The sequence below is a fragment of the Neolamprologus brichardi genome, chromosome 15 (genome assembly GCF_056152115.1).
Source record: "Neolamprologus brichardi isolate AB-2024 chromosome 15, ASM5615211v1, whole genome shotgun sequence".
NCBI classification, from domain to species: domain Eukaryota; kingdom Metazoa; phylum Chordata; class Actinopteri; order Cichliformes; family Cichlidae; genus Neolamprologus; species Neolamprologus brichardi.
This window is the reverse complement of record NC_142118.1, coordinates 37,536,381-37,559,725: the sequence shown is the minus strand read 5'-3', so window position 1 is coordinate 37,559,725 and position 23,345 is coordinate 37,536,381. Positions and strand designations below refer to the sequence as shown.

Genomic DNA, 23,345 nt, shown 5'->3' with positions numbered 1-23,345 from the left:
GCTAAAAAAATCCCCAAAGATTTGGTCTACCTTGACATGGTTGCGTCACAGTTTTTTTCCGATCAACATCTGTGATGTACGTCGTATGTTTCACCAAATCCCAAAGGTGCTCTGTTGGACTGAGATCTGGTAATCGTGCAGGACATTTGGAGACAGTGAACTCAGTGAAACCAGAATAAGATGTTTTAGAGTTTTGTGCAACGACACGTTATCCTGTTGGCCATCAGATGATGGATCCACTGTGGTCATGAAGAGATGGACGTGGTCAGAAACAATGGTAAACAACACTGTGCTACAGAAATCGTCACGCATCAGAACAGTATTATTTGTACAATTTCCTCCGATGATGTTTGCGATCCTGTGCTGTCCTCAGCTGACAGGATGGCACCCGGTGCGGTCTTCTGCTGCTGTAGCCCACCTGCTTCAGGTTTTGATGTGATGTTCAGAGATGCTCTTTTGCATTTCTGAGCTTGGTTGTAACCCGTAGTTATCTGAGTTACTGTTGCCTTCCTATCAGATCGAAGCAAACCGGCCATTCTCCTCTGACTTTGCCTTTTTCTGCTTAAATGCACTTAATTGCTGGATATGAACCTTATCAAGCATTTTTACAGGTGTGCTTAACAAAGTAGATGGTGGGTGTATATTTCATAGTTATTGGTAGGAATTCACCAGCTTTTTCAGTCTGGATACACATTTGTCTTTAGCTCAGTGTGCATGCGTCTGCTGCTGTCGTGCACGGCTCTGCTAGTTTCCCTCCCTTCCATTTCTGTTCTTTGTTTTATCGTGTGCCCTTTGCAAAACACACCTAGCAGAGCAGCTGAGAGACAAGTGAAAGGAAGATAACGTCATTCGAAGAGATGACAACTTGTTATGTTACTGTAAACAAAAGCTTCCCAACAAGTGTTAAACCAAGCATAACAAAATGAGAAAGAGAGACTGAGAGAAGCTGGAGCTGTTCTGTCATTGTCAGCGGCTGAGACTGTTTGACAGTCGAAATTAAATCAAACAGAATTTAAAGAGAACCGAATAGAAAGTGTGTAAAAATGAAAATACCTCCAGACTGGTTTCAGTTAGATTAGCATTAAAAACTTAATTTATTAGAGAGTTTCATTACTCGTGATGTTGCTTTTTTCTTTGAGACATCATTCCTTAGCTCTGCTTAGATGGGCACACCATGCGGCCAATCAAATGCAAAGGCAGATTGGGATCATGTGAAAGAAGGAAGGGGGCGTTTCCAAGACAGCAAGTGTTGTGGTACACAAGAGACGGGAAAAATGGAAGAAACAAGTGAAGATGTAAAATGAGCAGCATCTGGCTGCATTTCAGTGATTCTGGGTTTCTGATTGTTTAGTCTGAATGTGCGTTTAAAGCCATTTATGATTCTTAACTTGTTGAATCTGCCGCTCACCACCACAAGCACAAATTTTGCACTTTTAACTGTTTTTTCACAAGTTTCGCAGCTTTTCCTACTGATAAAAACCTCCCATATGGCCATTTATACTACACAAAGTAATTAAGCAACAACAACTTGTTGAACCCACTGCCCCCAGTACTGCAGGCGAGAGGGAGAACATCTGGAATTACCGCCAGATCTGTTATTTAAATATAGAAGCGTGTGGTTTTCACAGAAACGTCAGAATCTCATCCAAAAGCCCACAAAACCATTTCAACAACCACCAAGAAGCTAAAACAGCAAAAAGAGCATGTAAATACCATCCATCCATCTTCTTCTGCTTATCCAGGGCCGGGTCGGGGGGCAGCAGCCCCTGCAGAGAAGCCCAGACCTCCCTCTCCCCAGCCACCTCCTCTAGCTTATCCGGGGGAACACCAAGGCGTTCCCAGGCCAGCCGAGAGATATAATTTCTCCAGCGCGTCCTGGGTCTGCCCCGGGGCCTCCTCCCGGTGGGACATGCCCGGAGCACCTCGCCAGGAGGCGCCCAGGAGGCATCCTTGTCAGATGCCCAAACCACCTCAGCTGGCTCCTTTCGATGTGGAGCAGCAGCTCTACTCTGAGCTACTTCTCACCCTATCTCTAAGGGAGAGGCCAGCCACCCTTCGGAGGAAGCTCATTTCTGCCGCTTGTATCCGCGATCTCGTTCTTTCGGTCACTGCCCACAGCTCGTGACCGTAGGTGAGGGTAGGGACGTAGATCGACCGGTAAATTGAGACTCAGCTCTCTCTTCACCTCGACGGACCAGTACAGCGTCTGCATCACTGCAGACGCAGCACCAGCCTGTCTGTCTCCCGCTTCCTTCTGCCGTCACTTGTGAACAAGACCCCGAGATACTTAAACTCCTCCACTTGGGGCAGGAACTTGTCCCTGACCTGGAAAAACACAAAACGCAGATCCGTCTGTTCACCTGACAGCATGAACACAGACATGCCGCCAGATGCTGAAAGCGTCATCTCACAGATTCTGAAACTGCAGGTTTTTGTCACTTTCTGACCAAAATTCACTGAACCAGCAGCTAAAGTAGCCCAAAGCTACGCTTCGCACATCGTCATGAATTCCCTCTTGCTTTGGCTGCACTTCCTGCACAGCTCGATCTCTGTGTGTTTCTGAGATCCTAATTTCTGCCTATTTCTGCTCTTCAATACAGAAGAAACTTTAGCTTTTACAAATTAGGGCCAATTGCAATACGCTTAGCTATGCCTTTAATAAACCTTTGTAACTTCTTTGTAACTCTTTTTCAAAGAAAAACAGAAACTTTTCTGTGTTTCTGTTTTTCTTTGAAAAAGATTGTTTTTCCTTTTCTGCTGTAGAAATTTCTACAGTTAAAACTAAAAACCCTGGACAGTCTGGGCATCGAGCTACCAGAACCTATTCTGTCATTTTACTCATTTATTTCTTACAATTTCAGTCCAAAGAGTCGAGCTGAGAGATTTCTTTCTTTGTCACAGCATCTTGACACACCTGCTCTACTTGTTTTCATAGCTGACAGTACACATTTCTGTGCCTTTTTTAACCATATTCACTCTTAGTGTACCTATGAGTTAAGAACCTGTGGCCCAGATTAACCACGCTAAAACTTCTTTAACTGAAAGTTTATAATTTTGAGCACAGAGCTATGTCCATAATTGTTTGGACAAAGGCACAATTTTTGTATTTTTGCCTCCACAGCGTGGCGTACACCACCAAGAGTGGAATTTAAGCAATCAACATTTCATTGAAGTGAAGACTTTTAGCTTTAATTCAGCGGATTTTACAAACGTCCATTAATCTACAATTATTACAGACATTTTTATATGCAATGCACATATGCATGATGACAGAATTATTTCAATGATTAGGAAAAAAACAACATATAACAAAGTCAAGAATGTTCTTAAGGACCCACATGTTTCACTGCCAGAGTCCATGATCAAGAGACGCATTCATCAGTGACAACAGAGATTTATAAGTGCAAACCAGTGTTGGTCAAGTTACTTGAAAAAAGTAATCAGTAACTAATTACTGATTACTTCCCCCAAAAAGTAATCCCGTTACTTTACTGATTACTTATTTTCAAAAGTAATTAATTACTTAGTTACTTTTTAAAAACACGATTTACAACCTGAATAGGTGATAAAGCGATAGATCTTTCAGCCCAATTCTACTTTTTCTGCATAATCATCATACAAAATGTAATCAAATGGAAAAGTCTCCTTTTAAAACTTGTTTTATTAGTTTTAATCTTTTAACTTTATGCATCAAGCAAAAATGTAATTATATGCAACATTCTCTGACTTGAAGAAATTTGTTTAACATTTAAACCTATTTTCTGCACATTCCAGCACATAAAATAAAATATTTTGTGTGTTTACACTCAGTCTTTCAAATAGATGCAAGTAAAACACAGCAGAAAATAAATAAAGTCAAAGACTAGCGGTCCTGTTGCTCTATTTTCACCTGTAAAGCAGGAGTGGGGTAGGCGGAGGGTTACCCTGGTGCAGGTGTGCAGCGGTCAGTGGAAGAATCCGCGAGTTTCTCTGTGAGTTTCCCATTACGTCGTAGCTACTCGGTGCTTGTTTGGAAGTTTAGGGGTTTTTTTCGCTGTAAAAAGAAGTTTTCTTCCCACGCACAACGGACACTAATGTTTTTGTCACTTTTTATGGAATCAAACTCAAAGTAAGGTCAGTACTTCCACGCTTTAAACGCTGCACGCTCATACTCTCTCTGCACTCGATATATGATCCATTGTTGATCTGCACACAGCTGTTGTCACGAACGTCGCACTCGCTTACGTCACTGTCATGAGACATTCTCGCAAAAAATCATGGTTTTAGTAACGCAGTAACGCAGTAACGCAGCGTTCCTACGGGAAAGTAACGGTAATCTAATTACCGTTTTTGCAATAGTAATCCCTTACTTTACTCGTTACTTGAAAAAAGTAATCGGATTACAGTAACGCGTTACAAGTAACACGTTACTGCACATCTCTGGTGCAAACCACTAGTTACACTCAAGAAAAGAGGCTGTACACGGCCTGTGAGACAAAACCAACATGAACCAGAATGATGACTGCAGAGCATTAGCATTAAAGTATTAAAAACAATCCTTGTAATTAATTTCTGTTAGTTTTGCCAGTAAATTTAGTTAATAACGAGACTGTGTATTAACATGTGTGTCAAACTCACTGAAATGAATCCAGAAAGCCTGCACTCCAGTGACACGATGGTTATTTGATTTAAAATCCACTGTGATGATGTAGAGTGGTAAAACTACAAAAAGACTGTGTCTTTGGCCAACAAATTATAGACCAAATTTAAATCTCATTTAAATCTAATCATCTTAATTTTTACTTGAAACAAAACCATTATTATTGGTAACATAAATAATATCTCGTGTTTTGCATGTTTATGAATTCATCATCTGGCAAGCACTGCCTGCTACCTCAGGCATTTTTTTATTTAAAATAAGCCAGAGGTTATTTGCCAGCATGCCATTTATCATGTTTGACAGACGCTGTACCTGCAAGACTCGCGTTCGCTGCCTTTGAGGGCTTCTTGGGGCCACGAATTGAAAAATGTCATGGATTGTCACACGATCAAAGGAAAGTAAAAGCTGTATTGTAAACATGCTGATTGACTGTAGAGCAGCCTCCTGACTTGGACCACTGTGCTACAGACAGCCCAGCCACAGGTTACACTGGTTTCCACTGGGTTCGGCTCACCTTTATTCCATTTCTGATTACAGTTAGGTGGACCAGGTATGAGTCGGGCTGTTAGTCCTCTCGTCTATCTTAGCTACCAGTGTTTCCCTGTGCGCTCAGGTGACGTCTTCCTAATCCTGCAACTGTTTCACTTGGATACTGACGGAAAAAAAAGGATGTAAAGCAGATGCACGCTCAGTTTGCCCGAGGAGCTCTGCCAATGAAACAGAACAGCACAATATACAAACTGCACAAGATGTCTCCAAGCATTTTAGAGCAATTGCAGAGCTCATGAAAGCGGTACGGGGTGCAAATATATGGAATTAATACAAGAATGGTAAGAATATGTAAGTCTCGCTGTATTTAATATTTAAAAGCAAATTGCAGTGTTAAAAAGGGGGAAAAGGTTTGTCCTAAAGACCTCTTTGTTGTCTAGTGACATAAAGAGTACTGTGTTTGTAAAATACAGTTTATTATCCGACATGGACAGAGACCATTAGTAGTGCAGTACTATAACATGCAGCTTACGTAACATGCACACAGGCACACGGCTGAAAATGTTTATTTTGGGAGTAAAGTAGAAACAAAAAGCTGAGGAGTGACAGTGTAGCAGGTCACAGCCTAAATTTTACGCTCAGTTTTATAAACACTTAACAAAAGTACTTAAGAAAAGCTAAATAGCTCTCAGCTTCTCTTAAATTCTGTATATGCGTCAGATTTGGTTTTCCCACGTACTGTAAAGCATTTGAAAGCATCCATGTAATCTGCTTTGGTGAAATTTAACAAGGTGATGGTCCTTCAGTGATTTTAAACCTACTGTGGGTGGGGAAGAGCTCACCTCATCGAGTTGGCATGCTCTTTGGTAAATGAATTTATCAGAGCAATGCAAAGTAATAACCAGTGTTGGGGAGTAACGGAATACATGTACCGCCGTTACGTATTTAAAATACAAAATATGAGTAACTGTATTCCGTTACAGTTACCGTTTAAAAAGGTGGTATTTAGAATACAGTTACTTTGTTGAAATAAATGGATTACACGGCGGTACTTCCCTGTTTCATATTGTGGCGGGTCAGGACTGTTTGGGTTTTGTTTGACAGCTACGTTCTGTTGTTCCAGGCGGCAGCGTTACGGTTGCCATGGTTACAGGGTGACGCTCTCTCTCTGCGTGTTTCCTGGGTGAGAGAGGCCTTTTTGTTGTTGTTGTGCTAAGCTAACAGGCAGAATGCTACAGGTATAGCTCTAAAGAATGTAGCATCATGGGCAGTGTAGTCCGTACTGCAGGGAGAATGGACTGCCATACACGTTATGTGTCTGTGAGCGAGGGAGGGAGAAAAAGGAAAAGTAGGAGCTGTCATCGAGCAGAAACGGGAGCTGGAAGCATGTAAATATAATAATAACCACTGCAGCCAAGAAGAGAGCCTGACGAGCCCAGTTGTAAGTAAGCTATTAAGACTCGACTGTACACCGTGTTCGTGTTTTCCTCCAAAAACAATAAGTTCTGTTGGAGCAGCCTTTCAACACCTCTCTCTGTCTCTCGCTAGCAAAGTTGACCCAGACAACAAAGTAAAGCTAGTTTTCAGCTACGAGCCTGACATGAACCCACCATATTAGCCAGAGGTCCCTTTACTACGGTTCGGAGCCGCGGACCTTCAGTAACAGTAATAAATCACAGCAATAGTACATTCATGTAGTTGTAAACAGCATGATAATATATTAAGTAATCCAGAGTATTCAGAATACGTTACTCTCATTGAGTAACGTAACAGAATACGTTACAGAATACATTTTGGGGCATGTAATCTGTAATCTGTAATGGAATACATTTTAAAAGTAACCTTCCCAACACTGGTAATAATATAAACAATATAAACAGTGTTTCAACCTCAGCAGGGCGACACATTTATGGCTGGACACAACATTCAATTCAATTTCAATTCAATTTTATTTATATAGCGCCAAATCACAACAAATGTCGCCTCAAGGCGCTTCATAGATACAGAGAAAAGCCCAACAATCATATGACCCCCTATGAGCAAGCACTTTGGCGACAGTGGGAAGGAAAAACTCCCTTTTAACAGGAAGAAACCTCCGGCAGAACCAGGCTCAGGGAGGGGCGGCCATCTGCTGCGACCGGTTGGGGTGAGAGAAGGAAGACAGGATAAAAGACATGCTGTGGAAGAGAGACAGAGATTAATAACAGATATGATTCAATACAGAGAGGTCTGTTAACACATAGTGAGTGAGAAAGGTGACTGGAAAGGAAAAACTCAATGCATCATGGGAATCCCCCGGCAGCCTACATCTATTGCAGCATAACTAAGGGAGGATTCAGGGTCACCTGGTCCAGCCCTAACTATATGCTTTAGCAAAAAGGAAAGTTTTAAGCCTAATCTTAAAAGTAGAGATAGTGTCTGTCTCCTGAATCCAAACTGGAAGCTGGTTCCACAGAAGAGGGGCCTGAAAACTGAAGGCTCTCCCTCCCATTCTACTTTTAAATACTCTAGGAACAACAAGTAGGCCTGCAGAGCGGGAGCGAAGTGCTCTAATAGGGTGATATGGTACTACAAGGTCATTAAGATAAGATGGGGCCTGATTATTTAAGACCTTGTATGTGAGGAGCAGGATTTTGAATTCAATTCTGGATTTAACAGGAAGCCAATGAAGGGAAGCCAAAACAGGAGAAATATGCTCTCTCTTTCTAGTCCCTGTCAGTACTCTTGCTGCAGCATTTTGGATTAACTGAAGGCTTTTCAATGAGTTTTTTGGACATCCTGATAATAATGAATTGCAGTAGTCCAGCCTGGAAGTAATAATTGCATGAACTAGTTTTTCAGCATCACTCTGAGACAGGATATTTCTAATTTTAGAGATGTTGCGCAAATGGAAGAACGCAGTCTTACATATTTGTTTAATATGTGCGTTGAAGGACATGTCCTGGTCAAAAATGACTCCAAGGTTCCTCACAGTGTTACTGGAGGCCAAGGTAATGCCATCCAGAGTAAGAATCTGGTTAGATACCATATTTCTAAGCTTTTCAGCGCCGAGTACAATGACCTCAGTTTTATCTGAGTTAAGAAGCAGAAAGTTAGTGGCCATCCAAGTCTTTATGTCTTTAAGACATTCCTGCAGTTTAACTAATTGGTGTGTGTTATCTGGCTTTATGGACAGATAGAGCTGGGTGTCATCTGCATAGCAGTGAAAATGTATGCTATGTCTTCTAATGATGCTGCCTAAGGGAAGCATGTATAATGTAAACAGAATTGGTCCTAGCACTGAACCCTGTGGAACTCCATAATTAACCTCAGTGTGTGAAGAGGACTCTCCATTTACATGCACAAATTGGAGTCTATTAGATAGATATGATACAAACCACTGCAGTGCAATACCTGTAATACCTACAGCATGTTCTAATCGCTCTAACAGGATATTATGGTCAACAGTATCGAATGCTGCACTAAGGTCAAGAAGGACAAGCACAGAGATGAGTCCACTGTCAGAGGCCATAAGAAGATCATTTGTAACCTTCACTAAAGCTGTTTCTGTGCTGTGATGAACTCTGAAACCTGACTGAAACTCTTCAAATAAACCATTCCTCTGCAGATGATCTGTTAGCTGTTTGACAACTACTCTTTCAAGGATTTTTGATATGAAAGGAAGGTTGGAGATTGGCCTATAATTAGCTAAGACTGCTGGGTCTAGAGATGGCTTTTAACATTAACATTAAGGACATTCAGTGCAATCGACGTCCTGCAACACTGAATGTTGTTATCATGAAAAACTTAAATACAGCTTAAAATGATAGAGTTGACTCAGACTGAGTTCATACAGCACATTCTTCTCAGTCTGTGTTTTTTCAGTCGCTCTAATGATGAAAGAGCAAACGCAGCAGGCTGGGGAGAAAGCCCTGCACTCGGCGTCATTTTCAGAGCGCTCTGACGTTTTCTGCAGACGCTTCGGGACCTTCTTGTTGAAAACTTCAGAACTTTTCAGAAAGGCACTGGCGTTCTCGCCTTTCAGGAAGCGTGTCATACAGGCGGTACTAGTCACCCCGATAACCAAGACAACGAAGGAGAAGTTTGTCCCTGCTGTGTCCATTTTATGCTTCAATAATAAAACGCGAAGGAGCGATGCTTCTCTGTCACATGACAATGCATGGAGCGGCGATATATTGTCAGGATATTGTTGTCATGGAAACAAAACCCACACACGGAGACGGAGGGCTTTGTTTGATGGAGCTCCTCAGCGTCCTGCCTGTTTTCTGCCAGAGAAAATATATGGACACAAGCTCTAAATAACTCAGCAGTTACCTGTTAGCTCTCCTTTCTTTTTCTTTTACTGGGCTTCTGAAATTACGAGGCTTTGATGAAGAATTGTAAATCTGCATGTGGCTCTGTCTCAGCCGTCTGAGCAGCTTTTATAACTGCACAGTGACAATTCGCCAAAACAACCGAACCGAAAAGCCGCATGGCATTCAGAAAAAAGCGAAAACCTACAAACTGTATGAACCCAGTGATGCATACTTTACCATAAAGTCTTCCAGACAGTGAAGCGTGCCACTGTAAATGTTCACACACTCACCAACACTGTGAGCCAGGGGCACGCTGACCTTTTCGCAAACCCCGAAAGCAGCTTGATGGCTTATCTGAGAGAAAACAATCACTTTTCATCTGCATTTGAGCAGCAAGTGGGAGCTTGTTATGTCGCAGCCACGAAGCCACATTAATCACCTTTGCCTGCATTTCAGCAATAGCCAAATGGCCAAGGCTTCAGTGTACTGGCGACCGCCATGATGCTGCCTTCATGAGCGCTGCCAGCGAGCCGGGGCCTCGCTTCTCACCCCGCATGCTCCCAGATAAAGCTCGCATGGCTCTGAAGTTACTTTTTCATCTCTTCTTCTTCTTTGATGATTTAAGTTTGCTTAAAAACACTTTTGACTTCAAAGCAATAAGGTGTGAAATATCAAAGCATTCTTATTAAACTTCATCAGTGCCTCCTCGAGGTTTTAACTACCCCGTTAAGCTCTGTTTACCGAAATCAGCACCTTTGCCATATTCTCATCTCGTGTTTTCTTTATGTGTGCAGGAAGAGGACATCCTGGATCTGCTGGAACAGTGCGAGTTGGACGACGAGAAGCTGATGGGCAAATCCTCCAGGCAAAGAGGCCCTAAGGTGGGTGAGAGAGCGAAGACACATAAGCTAGGAGAGAATAGGGAGAATAGGGGCCACATGCATCAGAGGCCCTTAAAAAAATGTGCAAAGAAGAGTGACAGAGGCAGGAAGAGGGAGGGAAGAGGGTGGCAGGTAGTCAAATGCCTAGAGCTAACGCCCACGGAAAGCACACAGGACGTGATTCAGAAAAATAAAGAGGAGGGGGTCTCGGGTTAGGAAGAAAAGAAAAGAATCAGATAGAGGCCCAAAGAAAAGACCCAACTCCCTTAGGGGAGAGCTGTCAGGCTGTCTCTCTCACTCTCTCCCTGCTATCTTTCTTTCTGTCTATCTCCCCCTTTTTCCTCTTTCTCTCTGTCACATGCACCTATACGCCCCCTCGATTTCCCACGACAGCACATTACTCCCTCCATCACCTCGCTTCACTCTCCTCCCTTCACCTCTCCATCCCTTCCTCTTCCTGCACATCTACATCCATCCCTCATCCCAGAGCTAAATTGGCTGGAACACTTAGAGCGTGTTAGGGACTCGACAGGGCAGTTCAGCGCCACATTAGAGAGGCCTTAGCTGGAATGAGGACTTGTTCAGACACAATCGCTGTTGTCCAAATTAATTTGGGCCCCGTCAATTTCGATGTTAGCGAGCGCGCGGAGAGAGACATCGGGAGGAAGGGGAAGAAAACGCTGTGACGGATAGATTCGCTCCTTGGGGTGTAGCGCTCTCGAGCCATCTGGTGAAACTGAACCGACGAGTGTGCGAAAGCCAGAAAAGAGGAGCGAGGCAGAGGGATTAGGAATGGGATTTTTGAGGGAAGGAAACAAAGCTAGGTTTGTTATTGCTGGGGAAAAATGTTCAGGCGAGAACAGGAGAGAACAAAAGGTGGAGAAGAGAAGCGGGTCCTCGGGTTTTCTTCCCCTTTTTCCTCTTCTTGACTTCCTTTGCTCTTTCTTACTCCCAACTCTCCTAATTCTGACATATAGCTTATCACAGTTATCGTGTCACCCTCGATGGCCGCATCTCTCCTCAGCTCATCACTTGATTTTACCCAGTCACTCCCACGAGCTTCCTCGCTTCACACATTTTCTCTCTCATCTCATCCTTTCAGGGCTCTCCCTTTGTCTTTACCCTCCACTGTTTATTCACCGTCTGTCCTCGCATCCTTTTCTCTCCGTCCTCTTGTATGTCAAGAGCCCCTTTCTCTCCATGTTCATTTCCGTTTCTCTCCATCTATTCAGTGCCTCCTCTCTGTATCTGCCATCCTCAGATTCACCTTGTCCTCCTCTTTATTTCTCAGCCCATCAATCTGATGTTCCCATCTTCCCTTTTATTCTCCTCTCATGTATTTAATCTCTCTCTGTCTCTATCCTCCATCACTCACCCACACAACTACCCAGCAGTGGCTGTGTAAGCCCTGATCACTTCCTGCCCATTAATTTGGGTGGGCTGACAGCATTGCCCGAGCTGACTGTTGAATAACAGATGTATAAATGCTTTATTAATGCTTTCAGTGTGTCCTTTCCCACACGCTACATTTAATAAAAGTAAAACAAACCAAAGCAACAAGAGAAGTCAAGCATCGCAGCTGAGCGTTTAAGAGCAAGGTGAAAATACTTACAGAAGCAGATATTACAGCACCAAGTTGGTGTCAAAGGCGCTCTTAAAAGTTTGCAGAGCTCTCGCTTTTTCATTTGCACAAACTAATTTATTAAACTAGTTAAAGAAAAAAATATTACAGTGTTTACAAAAACCTGCTTCACTTTAAACTCGACCTTTACGTGTCTAATCAGGCCGCATTTGTTCTGCGCGTGAAGCCAGCCATGTTCCTTTTTATAGGGACAGCTTAGAAAGCAGCGAAGGTGTGCGATTGTGTATTTGTGCATAATGAGGCTGCAATTACGTGCACACGTGTGGGCACGCGGGCCGGCCGTGTCACCGGCAGGTCTCCCAGTGACAGATGGTAATGAGCTTTGGGTGAGGCGAGGCTGACAACGTCTCAACATCTTCATATTTATGTGTGTGTGTTTGCGTCTCGTTGCACTTTTGTCCTTGTGAGCTTCTGGTGGAGTCGCAGACCTTTGGAAGGAGGACGCTTTCCCAAAATGAGGTCATTTTGGATGGTTTGGTTTTAAAAAGCAAATAAATTCAGTGCAGCGTCCCAGGAGGATAAAAGCAAAGATGTTTATGTGTGCAAGAGTGTGTATCCATGTGTGAGCTGTCATTTCTGTATAATTATGAATGTATGGATACTACTCTACTCTATAGCGTGAGTGTAAATACGTCCTGTGTCTGTGCACTCTTGCCAGCCTCTGACCGGCATGCCTGAATGCAGTCAGACTCCAAGACGTCAGCGACCAGACTACCTGGCCGACTTCACCAGCGGCAGCAGCGCCGATAACTCCTGCTCCTCTTCAGACGAGGATGAGGAGGAGGAGAGGAGGAAGGCGGGAGGAAGAAGAAGTGGAGAGAAGCGAGGGGAAAAGAAAGTTTCCTACGACCTTGGCGAGAGCAAGGAGAAGAACTTGGCTGAGCGCTCAGGTAGAGGAGCAGGATGTGTGTTTAATACAGACAGCAGCCATCCATCCGCTCGTCCTTATCGTGGTCATAGGTCAGCAGGGCTAACACACAGAGACAGACAACTGTTTGCACTCACATTCACACCTATGGGCAGTTTAGCATCATCACTTAACCTAACCCCACTAACTGAAGCCGAGTACCTGGAGAGAAGCCACGCAAACATGAGGAGAACATGCAAACGCCACAGAAAGGGCGCTGTTATCTGCCCTTGTTTACTTCCTTCTGCGCTCGCTTCCCCATTTCTCAGTCGTCTCTTTTCTTTGTTTATTTCTTCCTCTTTCAGCTGAAGCCGTCTGATTACGAGCGTTACCCTAATTGCTAAAACAACCTTGTTTTTGAGATTTGTGAACGTGAACAGTCGCACGCCTACATATTTGCACATTTTTAATATTTTGTGTTTGAATTTCGGCAGGATTTACTTTGACTATGACAGAGACTGAGATGTAGACTGGAATCATACAGTGGGACTGATGTATAATGTATAACAAAGCTGACATGTATGTCCTGACCTTTGCATTTCAGGACATACGATACGCAGCCTGAGGGATGTACTACAAAGAGATTAATTGATTAGCGAGCTATATTGAGCTTTAAGACAGATTTCAGAGAGGTGGCTCTCTTTTTACCTCGTAGATCGCCATAGTAACTGATACTGAAAGCATCACCTGGTCCAGAGAAGATTATGTTCAGAGTTTCAGTTCAAAATCAGCTGCAAGTGTCACCTTTTCACTGGCTGTTTCATTTAAGCTATATGAATATGTTTTTTTATTATATATGCAACCTGTTGAGCCGTAGCACCACTAGGTAAAATTGTGCTTTACGTCGGTTTTACTGTCCCGTACATTCATTCAGTCACAGAAATGTTTGCATAATGCATGAATGTTTTTATGGCTGTTTCATAGTGTCCCAATAACAACTAATAGATCACTGATCAGGAAAGAAGCTACAAAGCCTGCTAATGTGTCTTTGATCAGATACATTTGTAGGTTTTTTATCCCTGAGAATATCTGTACAATCAGTGAAATGGATTTCACTGCAGTGATTTTAGCGTCTTCTTTATTAGGCCACAGGAGAGTGTCAGAGCTAAACAAAGCGAGTAAGCTTTAATGTTTAAATGGATGCACTTTAAAGTTGCAGGGCTCTAATGTGCAGCTGTCGCATTAGAAATGCATGGAGAGCTCTAAAATAAATATATTAACTCAAGTTGGTATATTTATTTTACCGCTCTTGGTGCTCCTGTGATGATCGCGATATCAAAAGAAGTGAATTTCTGCAGCGTTACTCTCTAATCTTATTTGCAGCAACAGTGTTGTAGTTTTATGTTTTGCTCTAACAACCATTTCTCTCATAATTTCTCAGATCGGGGTGAGAACTTAGCAAGAGAAGAGACGAGTGACGCGTTAAACTCTTTTATGTGAGCACACAAATTTAACAAAGTTTTTTAAGGCGGTGACCGGGATTTTAGGTTTTGTGAAGCCAGCTAACCCAAGGAAAGCCTGGTTAGGTTGAACTTGCTTCTCAGTGCACCCACTGGTGTATCTTTCAAATTTATCAACGTGTGAAAAAACACGTTTAGACTTGCAAATTCCCATTTCCAGTTACACGGACACACACAAATGCCGAGAACTGCCGATTTGATTAGCATCTGTGGTGCACGCTCTTCAATAACAAAGCAGGTCAGGTTTGGTGGTTTGAGTTGGCAAGTGCTGCGAACAGGTGTTCATCAGCCTTCTCGTCGTCTAATTAAAGCCTAAGCAGAGTGACCGTGGCCTGTGACTTGACGAACGTGCATCTTTGTTGCCGAGCTGCTCACACTAAAGACGTCTCACAATCGCGGAGCTACACACACACAAATGCTGCAGCGCTGAAAAGCACTTGAGGGAAGAAAAGTGTCCTGACCAGTGCAGTTCCAGTGAATAGACGGTGAAAGCAGAGGCAGAGATGAAGAGAAGGAGGGATTTTTATAGAAGGAGGAAAAGGACTTTGTTGTGCACCTTGAAAACACCTTGAGTTTAATGCTGAAATAGTCTATTTTATAGTTAGAGTGATAAGTCTCAAGCATTCCCTCAATTTCACATAAGTCGCATACATCAACTCACTTTCAGCTCTCAGAAGTGAGAAAGGGAGCAGCTTTCACTGCAGCCTATGTGGCGACCTTGGAAAGAAAGAAAGAAAAAAATCCCTGGTTGCATTATGGGTTGCCAGTCCAGATAAAAAAAAGGACCCTTGCATGAGCTCATTCTGGTTGTTACAAAGTAAAGGACAAAGCCATGAAAAAGCCCAACTTTTGGACAAAGCGTCTACGGATGTGTGTGTGCATGTGTGTGTGCATGTGTGTGCAGAGAGAGACGGCAACCTTGCCAAGCCCTACTCCATACCAAGCCACCAAAGGACTGCTACGGCTAAGCCACATAATGCTCTCATTTGGCAATAGCCGATCCTCAGAAGGGTTAGCGGCGACATGGACACACGCAAACACACCCGTACTTGTGTGCACACTTGATGTCAGACACACACACAGTGCACCAGCAGAAAGCACACACTAATACACTGGCTAGTGGACAAACTGGAAGAGTTTCAAGGGTGATAGAAAGTGTCACTGTGGGTTTTCTACTTCATTTTCCATCTGCGTACACGTGTTCATCTAATGTGTGTGTGTGTGTGTGTGTGTGAGACAGACAGAGGCATGCTCTTTAATCCATCCCCAAACCAGACAGGACTAATGTTTAGTCTCTGGTTTTGGCTACACATGCTGCGGTTGTTAATAACACACACAGTGGATCACTGGGCCAGTGTGCCAGAGTGCAGCTGTGGGAGTTTTAATGCCACACTTCATCTCCAAAGCCACCCGGAGACAGATAGAGACCAGAGAAGAGAGCCTGACAGTGACGGAGGCACTGACAGGCTGAAGAGAAGAAACTGAAGTGTGACAGTGAGTCACTAAGCTCCTCCCCCTCTACTCTCTCCATCTCTTCTGTTTCTCTACAGGCCGCATGCACTGGAAACCTCCAATCAAGTCGCTCAAAACGAGCACTGCCCCGTCCGCGTCACCGTCGCTTTCCGGCCCAATCCGGCGCTCCATCTCGTGCCCTCGTTCCATCGCCTCCCTGTCGTCGCCAAACGAAGTGCGGGCATTGTCCACCAGGCCTTCCCCTACGGTTCCCGTGGCCACACCCCTCGTCAGGCCGAGCTCCGCCACGCTTCGCTCGCATTCGCTGAGCCGCAGCGGCTCCGCTCACCGGGTGCCTCACAGCAACAGCCTGGGGACCATCCACTCCAATATAGTAAGATGCTCAACGCACACACACAAAGTGGGTTAGACTTCAGGATATGTCGCGAGTTGTCAGTCACAAGAAATGTTCCGATCCACTACTCCAGCTAGGATTAAAATAAATTATAAATTACTCTACAGCTTTATCACTAAAGAGGTGCGTCTTCCATCATATCGTTACCCTTTTCACCCGTCCTGACATATTGTATCCAGACCCGCTTAGTATCGTTTAAACAGTCCGGTCAATACTGTATAGGCCCGCTGGAGCCCACAACAATAACCTTCTATTATGTTGCCATCTGTTGCTTTCCACCTGTCTCCTCCATTCCCCTTCCTTTTTTAAAGTGCCCCGGTAACCTTTGGATGCAGTGGAATCAAATAAAATAGAGCCGAATGAGTTTCGGCATTGAGAGCAGAACAAAGTGGAAAGCCTTCATACTGAAAGAGGCCGCAGTAAGCACCACAACACGTGATGTCCTTCCACGTGAATACGAAATGACATGAGATCCACTAATTTCACCCAGAGTTTTTCGCCATCTTGCACACTCGAGTTTCAACTGCACAGGAAACTAAATACAGGTTCAGCAGTGAAGACGCTGCTGTAGCATAATGAGCTGCATTTCACCGAGCTTATACGGAAACTCAGGCGGGAGCAAAATTTATTGGTGAAACTGGCAGCACATAAATCTCAAGCTAAATTTACTGTGACAAATAGAAATAAATAATAACTAATAATATATTTATAACATATATAAAATGTGAGCAGTATAAATACATTAGTCATTATGTATAAATGCTAAAAACGTAATATTCAAGTGCAACTCCTAAGAACTCAAAATGTGATAATAAAACAAAAATCAAATTTTCTCGTCACGTTCATGAACATAATACATTAAGTAATGAGTAATTATGACATAAATAATCAGGTAATGGCCCCGATTTTTTTCGGCCTAATAAACACATCCGATTACACGATATTATTAATTAAAAGCTGTTTCTTTGTCGAGTTTTAATGCTTTGCCTTTACGTGTCTGCAGGGCGATCCGTTGATAAATCTGAGGAGTAAAGAGCAGGAGGCGGAGCTGGTGCGTCAGACGCTGGCAGTGCTCACCGCCATGAGGATTAGGTTTCCGGGCAAAACTGAAGAGGAGGCCGAGGGTGTGCTGGACGAGGTGAGTCGAGGATCGCCATTGTGCAAAATGTGAAAATAATTTGCAAAATAATCAAAAGGTTATTTTTGCGTGTAAGAAAATAGAGAGACGGAAAAAAGGGGAAGACAACACGGAGTAGTGTTGAGCGGGAGTCCAGACTCGCGGTATTCCCAGAGCCCCTCGGTGACCAGGTGCGGTCACTGTGCAGCCTAACTAAAAGTGACCTCCTCACTCCCCTCACAATAGCCTGTCTGCTCTGGCTCAGTTCCCATTGTCTTTCAAACGACCCGAGCAGCAACCTGTCGAACAGTTTACCGCCCCGCGTTATTCCCCACTGCCCCTTTGTATAAATCTGTTCGTCTGCTTCTGGTCAGGCCTGGACATCCTGGTGCGTTCGTGTTTTTACAGGTGTGATTGTGCCACAAATTATTACTCAAATTTATGTAAAGAAATTGGCTCATAAAGCTAAACCTAGGAACTTAAAATAGTGGTCAATAAAGGATACTTTTGTTTTCTTTAAATATCTGTTAAAACAATCAGCATCTGTGTGCTAGTCCTGCGAGCTTGCAGGTAAAGATTGAGATTAATGCACACATTTTCCAAATGATAGTAACAATAATAATAGTTTCTCAAACAGAGTTACACAAGACAGGTAATAAAATGCAAACCATGCAAAGCTCGAGGATAAAACTTACAAATATGCCAGGAAAAGTAACAACATTCTTAAAATGCAATAAAGTAACAATGACAGAAGCAAATGTAGAGTTCCAAGCAAGGCTTACGTTAAAATAAATAAATGAGGCCATCATGTGAAAGGTCAGACAGGCACTTTATTAAATGTTAAAAGTTAAATGATCATTATGTTGAGGTAAGTCATGTAAAAATGGACAAACAAGTGACAATTCTTGAAAAATTAACAGGGCGAGCCACCAGCACCTTATTAGTGGCCTCACACAAACACCTTAAAGCAAAATGTGTGTGTGTGCGTCTGTGTGGGTAACATCTGGGTGTGTCGGGGTTGTGGGAGACAATTACCGCCACACCTGTACTGTTAACGAACCCTAATGAGAGCGCCATGGAAACGCAGATGAACAGCTGCACCTGTACTGTTGACTCTTTGCCTCAGGAGAAAACGAGTGTTCACTTGGCATGAAAACAATCTTTGGCGTTTTTTTGCTTTCCATGATTTAAACTTGGGTCTAATTGGGCTAATGATGTGTTTGTATCCGTGTAATTGGCTCCTTTATCTTTCATTCAGAACCGTCTCTTTTGCCGTAGTTGGAACCAATAAAAAGATGAAATTGAGGGTAATTTGTGCCTGTACAAAACACATTGTGACAAATGAGCGCGCAGCTTACCAGACAAAAAAACACCCCAAAACATAAGAAGCGTTAGATGTGCTGCGGTAACCAATTTCTCACCTTGTTTGTTGGGTTCTTACTGAGAGAGAAAACTAAACAAGTAAACAAGCAACTTTCTCGAATGTGAACAAATGATTTGCTGCATTGGTTTGTCTGTGTGCGGGTGTGTACATGTGTTACTCGTGTAGGGGGGTGGCGGGCAATAGATATAAGTGTTTATACTGTCACACTGTGGGGACTCGTCTCTCTTTTGGGGATAAAAATGCAAATTGTCCAAGTTTAACTGCAGACTTGGTTTAATGTTGGGGTGACAGGGGCAGGCGAGAGGTAATAGACGGGGTAAATGTAAAGGAAATGTCCTCTGAAATGATGGAAACCCAACTCTGAGCGTGTGTGAGTGTGTGTGTGTACACATAAAGTTTGCGCTGCAGCTTCCCGATGGGAGCAGTGTTTGCAGGGGATCTAGCACGATACGTGTGAGGTATGTGCACCAGTGGGGAGATGTAGACTGTGTCAACATGACAACAATAACAGTGCCTTTAGTTACACAGTGATGCTGGCAGTGGGAGCTTGTGCATGGCAATATCCAGGACAGCTTTTGAGCATAACAACACAGACCTCCAGGATTTTTGACTCACAGGGTCATAAAAAATCTATTATCATTATAACTCTTGTGCTACATTTAAATGATATATTTTATGTGCATTTTTCTTATTTACAGCTTTTCTGAGACACTCAGTTTGAAAGTGCAGGTTTAACGGTTCTCTGCCACAGCACTCTTTAACTTGGCAGTGATAAGTTGTTGTATAGTATCTTAATGAGGACAGGGAATCTCTACAGAGTGAGTTTGACCAAGACCCGTCTGCCCTGGAGTCAAAAAGGTGCATCCGTTTCCCCCTGGAGGTGTATTCCTGGTATGCTTTCTTATTGTGACTGAAGTGCACAGCACAGTAACTGCCCTTTAACACACGGTAATAACCCCGAGGTATGATGGACTGCTACTGGGACACAGCAGTAGCAAAGTGGTCTTTTTTGGTTTGTTCTTTGTTGAAAGGATGCAGAGGCTGTTATTAATAATTGCACTTCTCTGCAGGTAATCTGTAGCAGTTTTTAAGGTTACCTTTCAGTTGTTAACTCCTACTTTTCTTCCACAGATTCTGGATAACTGGAAATATCATAAACCAAAGGTGGCCTCCTACTGGCTAGTGAAGCTGGACTCAACCAAACAGCGGAAGGTGAGTTTTAGAGCCAGATGTGAAATGGCATGTGACGTAATCCGATTACTTTTTTCAAGTAACGAGTAAAGTAAGGGATTACTATCGCAAAAACGGTAATTAGATTACCGTTACTTTACCGTAGGAGCGCTGCGTTACTGCGTTACTAAAACCGTGATTTTTTTGCGAGAACGTCTCATGACAGTGACGTAAGCGAGTGCGACGTTCGTGACAACAGCTGTGTGCAGATCAACAATGGATCATATATCGAGTGCAGAGAGAGTATGAGCGTGCAGCGTTTAAAGCGTGGAAGTACTGACCTTACTTTGAGTTTGATTCCATAAAAAGTGACAAAAACATTAGTGTCCGTTGTGCGTGGGAAGAAAACTTCTTTTTACAGCGAAAAAACCCCTAAACTTCCGAGCAAGCACCGAGTAGCTACGACGTAATGGGAAACTCACAGAGAAACTCGCGGATTCTTCCACTGACCGCTGCACACCTGCACCAGGGTAACCCTCCGCCTACCCCACTCCTGCTTTACAGGTGAAAATAGAGCAACAGGACCGCTAGTCTTTGACTTTATTTATTTTCTGCTGTGTTTTACTTGCATCTATTTGAAAGACTGAGTGTAAACACAAAAAAATATTTTATTTTATGTGCTGGAATGTGCAGAAAATAGGTTTAAATGTTAAACTAATTTCTTCCAGTCAGAGAATGTTGCAGATAATTAAATTTTTGCTTGATGCATAAAGTTAAAAGATTAAAACTAATAAAACAAGTTTTAAAAAGAGACTTTTCCATTTGATTACATTTTGTATGATGATTATACAGAAAAAGTAGAATTGGGCTGAAAGATCTATCGCTTTATCACCTATTCAGGTTGTAAATCGTGTTTTTAAAAAGTAACTAAGTAACTAAGTAATTAATTACTTTTGAAAATAAGTAATCAGTAAAGTAACAGGATTACTTTTTTGGGGGAAGTAATCAGTAATTAATTTTTTTTTAAAAAGAGGTGCTTTTTTCCCGGCGTTAAAAACAGGTGAACTACCAGTAAAAGTAAAGGTTAGTAAATCAATTTGTGCGCTTACATATTTTGCACCTTGAGAAAGGAACTCCCAGAAACACACATACGAAAAAGTCGCAAAAATCTTGCAGCTGTGTGACTCTTTGTAAATGCAGACGGGGCTTTTTTACACCAAACCTCTTAATCTGTACAGACGCCCACATTTCAGGAAATCTGAGCGAGGTCACCTGACTCGTCATTCATAGAACAGTTTGGCTCCAGGTCTGTATCAGCTCCCGTTGTTTTGTTTTTCCCGGGATATCTGATTCAAATTGTCACTTTCTGGTGGATTTAGGGCCAACTGAGTATCACTGCTTTTGTGAGCAGACAAGAAGTCAATCCCAACAAACAACAAGAGACGGCTGCAAAAAGAAGAAGAAAAAAAGAGGTTATAAAAAATAAAGTTGTAGCTTTTTTTCCATCTGCAAAGATGGAAATGTGGACGTTTGAATTCCAGAGAGTCACGTCCCAAAACCTGATCTTTGTCTAGTTATTAACCGTTATTAGAACTTTTTAAAAACACCTCACACACTGTTGTCAGAGGCGTCATTCTCGGATATGTTAATCCTGGAACTGTAAAACAAAAAGATCCCCGTTTTTCTTTTGTCACCTGCATAAATTGCCTGCCCTTGCCGGCGCCGGCTCTGCGCTGTCACCTTGTACAGAACGGACGTTGTTAAAATGACAAAAATGTCACCTCTCCTACCTGTTTCTCTGAAAGCTTTTGTACAACTTTTAAAGCACGAAAAATAACCTCGAAATCAAACTTCAGAGAGCGAGAGAAAAAAATAAGACAAGCATGAAGATCATTACCATGTCAGACAGTGAGAGGCAGACACACCAAATAGGATGTAAACAAAACACAAGAGGGGACAAGACATGTAATGGCATCCAGTAGGCGTGTCAGTAATGATGTGATCTCTCAGCCGGTGCTTTCTGCACAACTGCGCTTGGCCGTGTTGTGGGCTGCGGTGGTGCGAGCTGATGTTTTATTTGGAGTGGAGCAGCCTAATGAGCAGCAGGCAGAGGTCAGGAACATAGCGCCCACCGCTCTGCTATCTGATTACCATACCAAAACATATCTGTGTGTGTTTACTCATCTATCAGTTTGGCTGAGTGTGTATGCATGTCTCACTCGCCTCATATTGCTTTTGGGAAATCTCGCCTCTTCGCATCCCAAACACACACACACACAGTCAGATGGGCACTTCAGTAATGAGGAGCGAGGAATCAAAGTCAAAAGAGCCACAGTGCTGCACTCTGAGCGGGGTGAAAAGAGAAAGAAAAGGAAGGAAGAGAAGTCAGCGAGGTGGGGAGGGATGGGAAAACGAAGAAGGGATGACGGAAGGCTGGCGCAGGTGTCCTTAGACCGCCCGGGAACTTCTGACACCTTATCTCCAAGACTGACGTTGGTGCAGCAATTAGTCCTCTCCCGCGCTCTCCACTGTCTGCCCCGGCACTTTGTGTCCTGCCTGTAGAAGAGCCTTAAAAGCACACGAATGAGAAATAGGCTGCATGTCTCTGCATGCAGTCTTGCACGAGTCCGCAGGCCTGAATCCGGAGATAAACCCGCTCAAATCATTTTTATCTTTCTTTATGCACATTATGTGTATATATGCGATTGCAAGTTTGCTCTCCGTCGTTGCTGATTTTAAGGTGCGATTAAAAAACGAAGAGAAAAGAAATGACAGGTGTAGCATTACTTTTCCCTCATTGTCCCATTCAAGCCTGAGCCTCTCTCTTTTTCAACTCCCGCTCACTCTCTCCATCACTCAGGTGCTGGACATTGTACGTACCAATGTGCGCTCAGTGCTGCAGCGGATCTGGAAGGAGCCGGACGTAGAGAGCCTTCACCTCTACCGGCTTTTTAATCGCGTCTTCAACAGGCTGCTCTGGAGCCACGGCCAGGGCATGTGGAACTGCTTCTCCAACACCGGGTAGGTGCAGTCGGAGCCACAGCCACCCTACATCACAGCTGTGCGGCCACATTTGTTGCAACTGTGTGCAGTCAGCTGGTCTCTGAAATTGCTTCAAAGATGGGAGCAGTTCTGGGACCAGTCGCAGTCTCGCTGTTTGATTAAACAGAGTCAAGTTGGCATTTGTGTGTAATGCGTTCGCAATGATGCCACGATTAACTGTGATACACCTACTGCAAAACAGACACAGCTTCTTACCTAAATCACTTTTTTCCACTTTGCAAACAACAACATGTTAACATTCTTATGCAGCTTCACTTTTCACACAGTGAATCTGCAACAGGATTTAGAGCTACACCAGCTTTTCACACTTATTAAATATTTCCGACTGAATATTCTGATTTCCTGTGGCTCCCCTGCTGCATTCTTGCCACTCTATTTAAAATATTCTGGAAATGCTCCTGGCTCGGAAGTCTGAGTAAAAAAGCGAAACG

The 23,345-nt window shown here is 43.3% G+C and overlaps 1 protein-coding gene across 3 annotated transcripts in view; it reads left to right on the top strand.

The window, feature by feature from the left end:
• The window catches only part of ttll7 (tubulin tyrosine ligase-like family, member 7), a 90,479-nt gene that overhangs the window by 53,815 nt on the left and 13,319 nt on the right, over positions 1-23,345 (top strand). For all 3 annotated transcript variants that reach the window (XM_087852825.1, XM_087852826.1, XM_087852824.1), the window contains exons 14-19: positions 10,218-10,304; positions 12,605-12,836; positions 15,864-16,159; positions 17,184-17,318; positions 19,813-19,893; positions 22,712-22,872. In XM_087852825.1, coding sequence (XP_087708951.1) covers positions 10,218-10,304; positions 12,605-12,836; positions 15,864-16,159; positions 17,184-17,318; positions 19,813-19,893; positions 22,712-22,872 — 992 coding nt within the window. The remainder of the gene's footprint in view (positions 1-10,217; positions 10,305-12,604; positions 12,837-15,863; positions 16,160-17,183; positions 17,319-19,812; positions 19,894-22,711; positions 22,873-23,345) is intronic.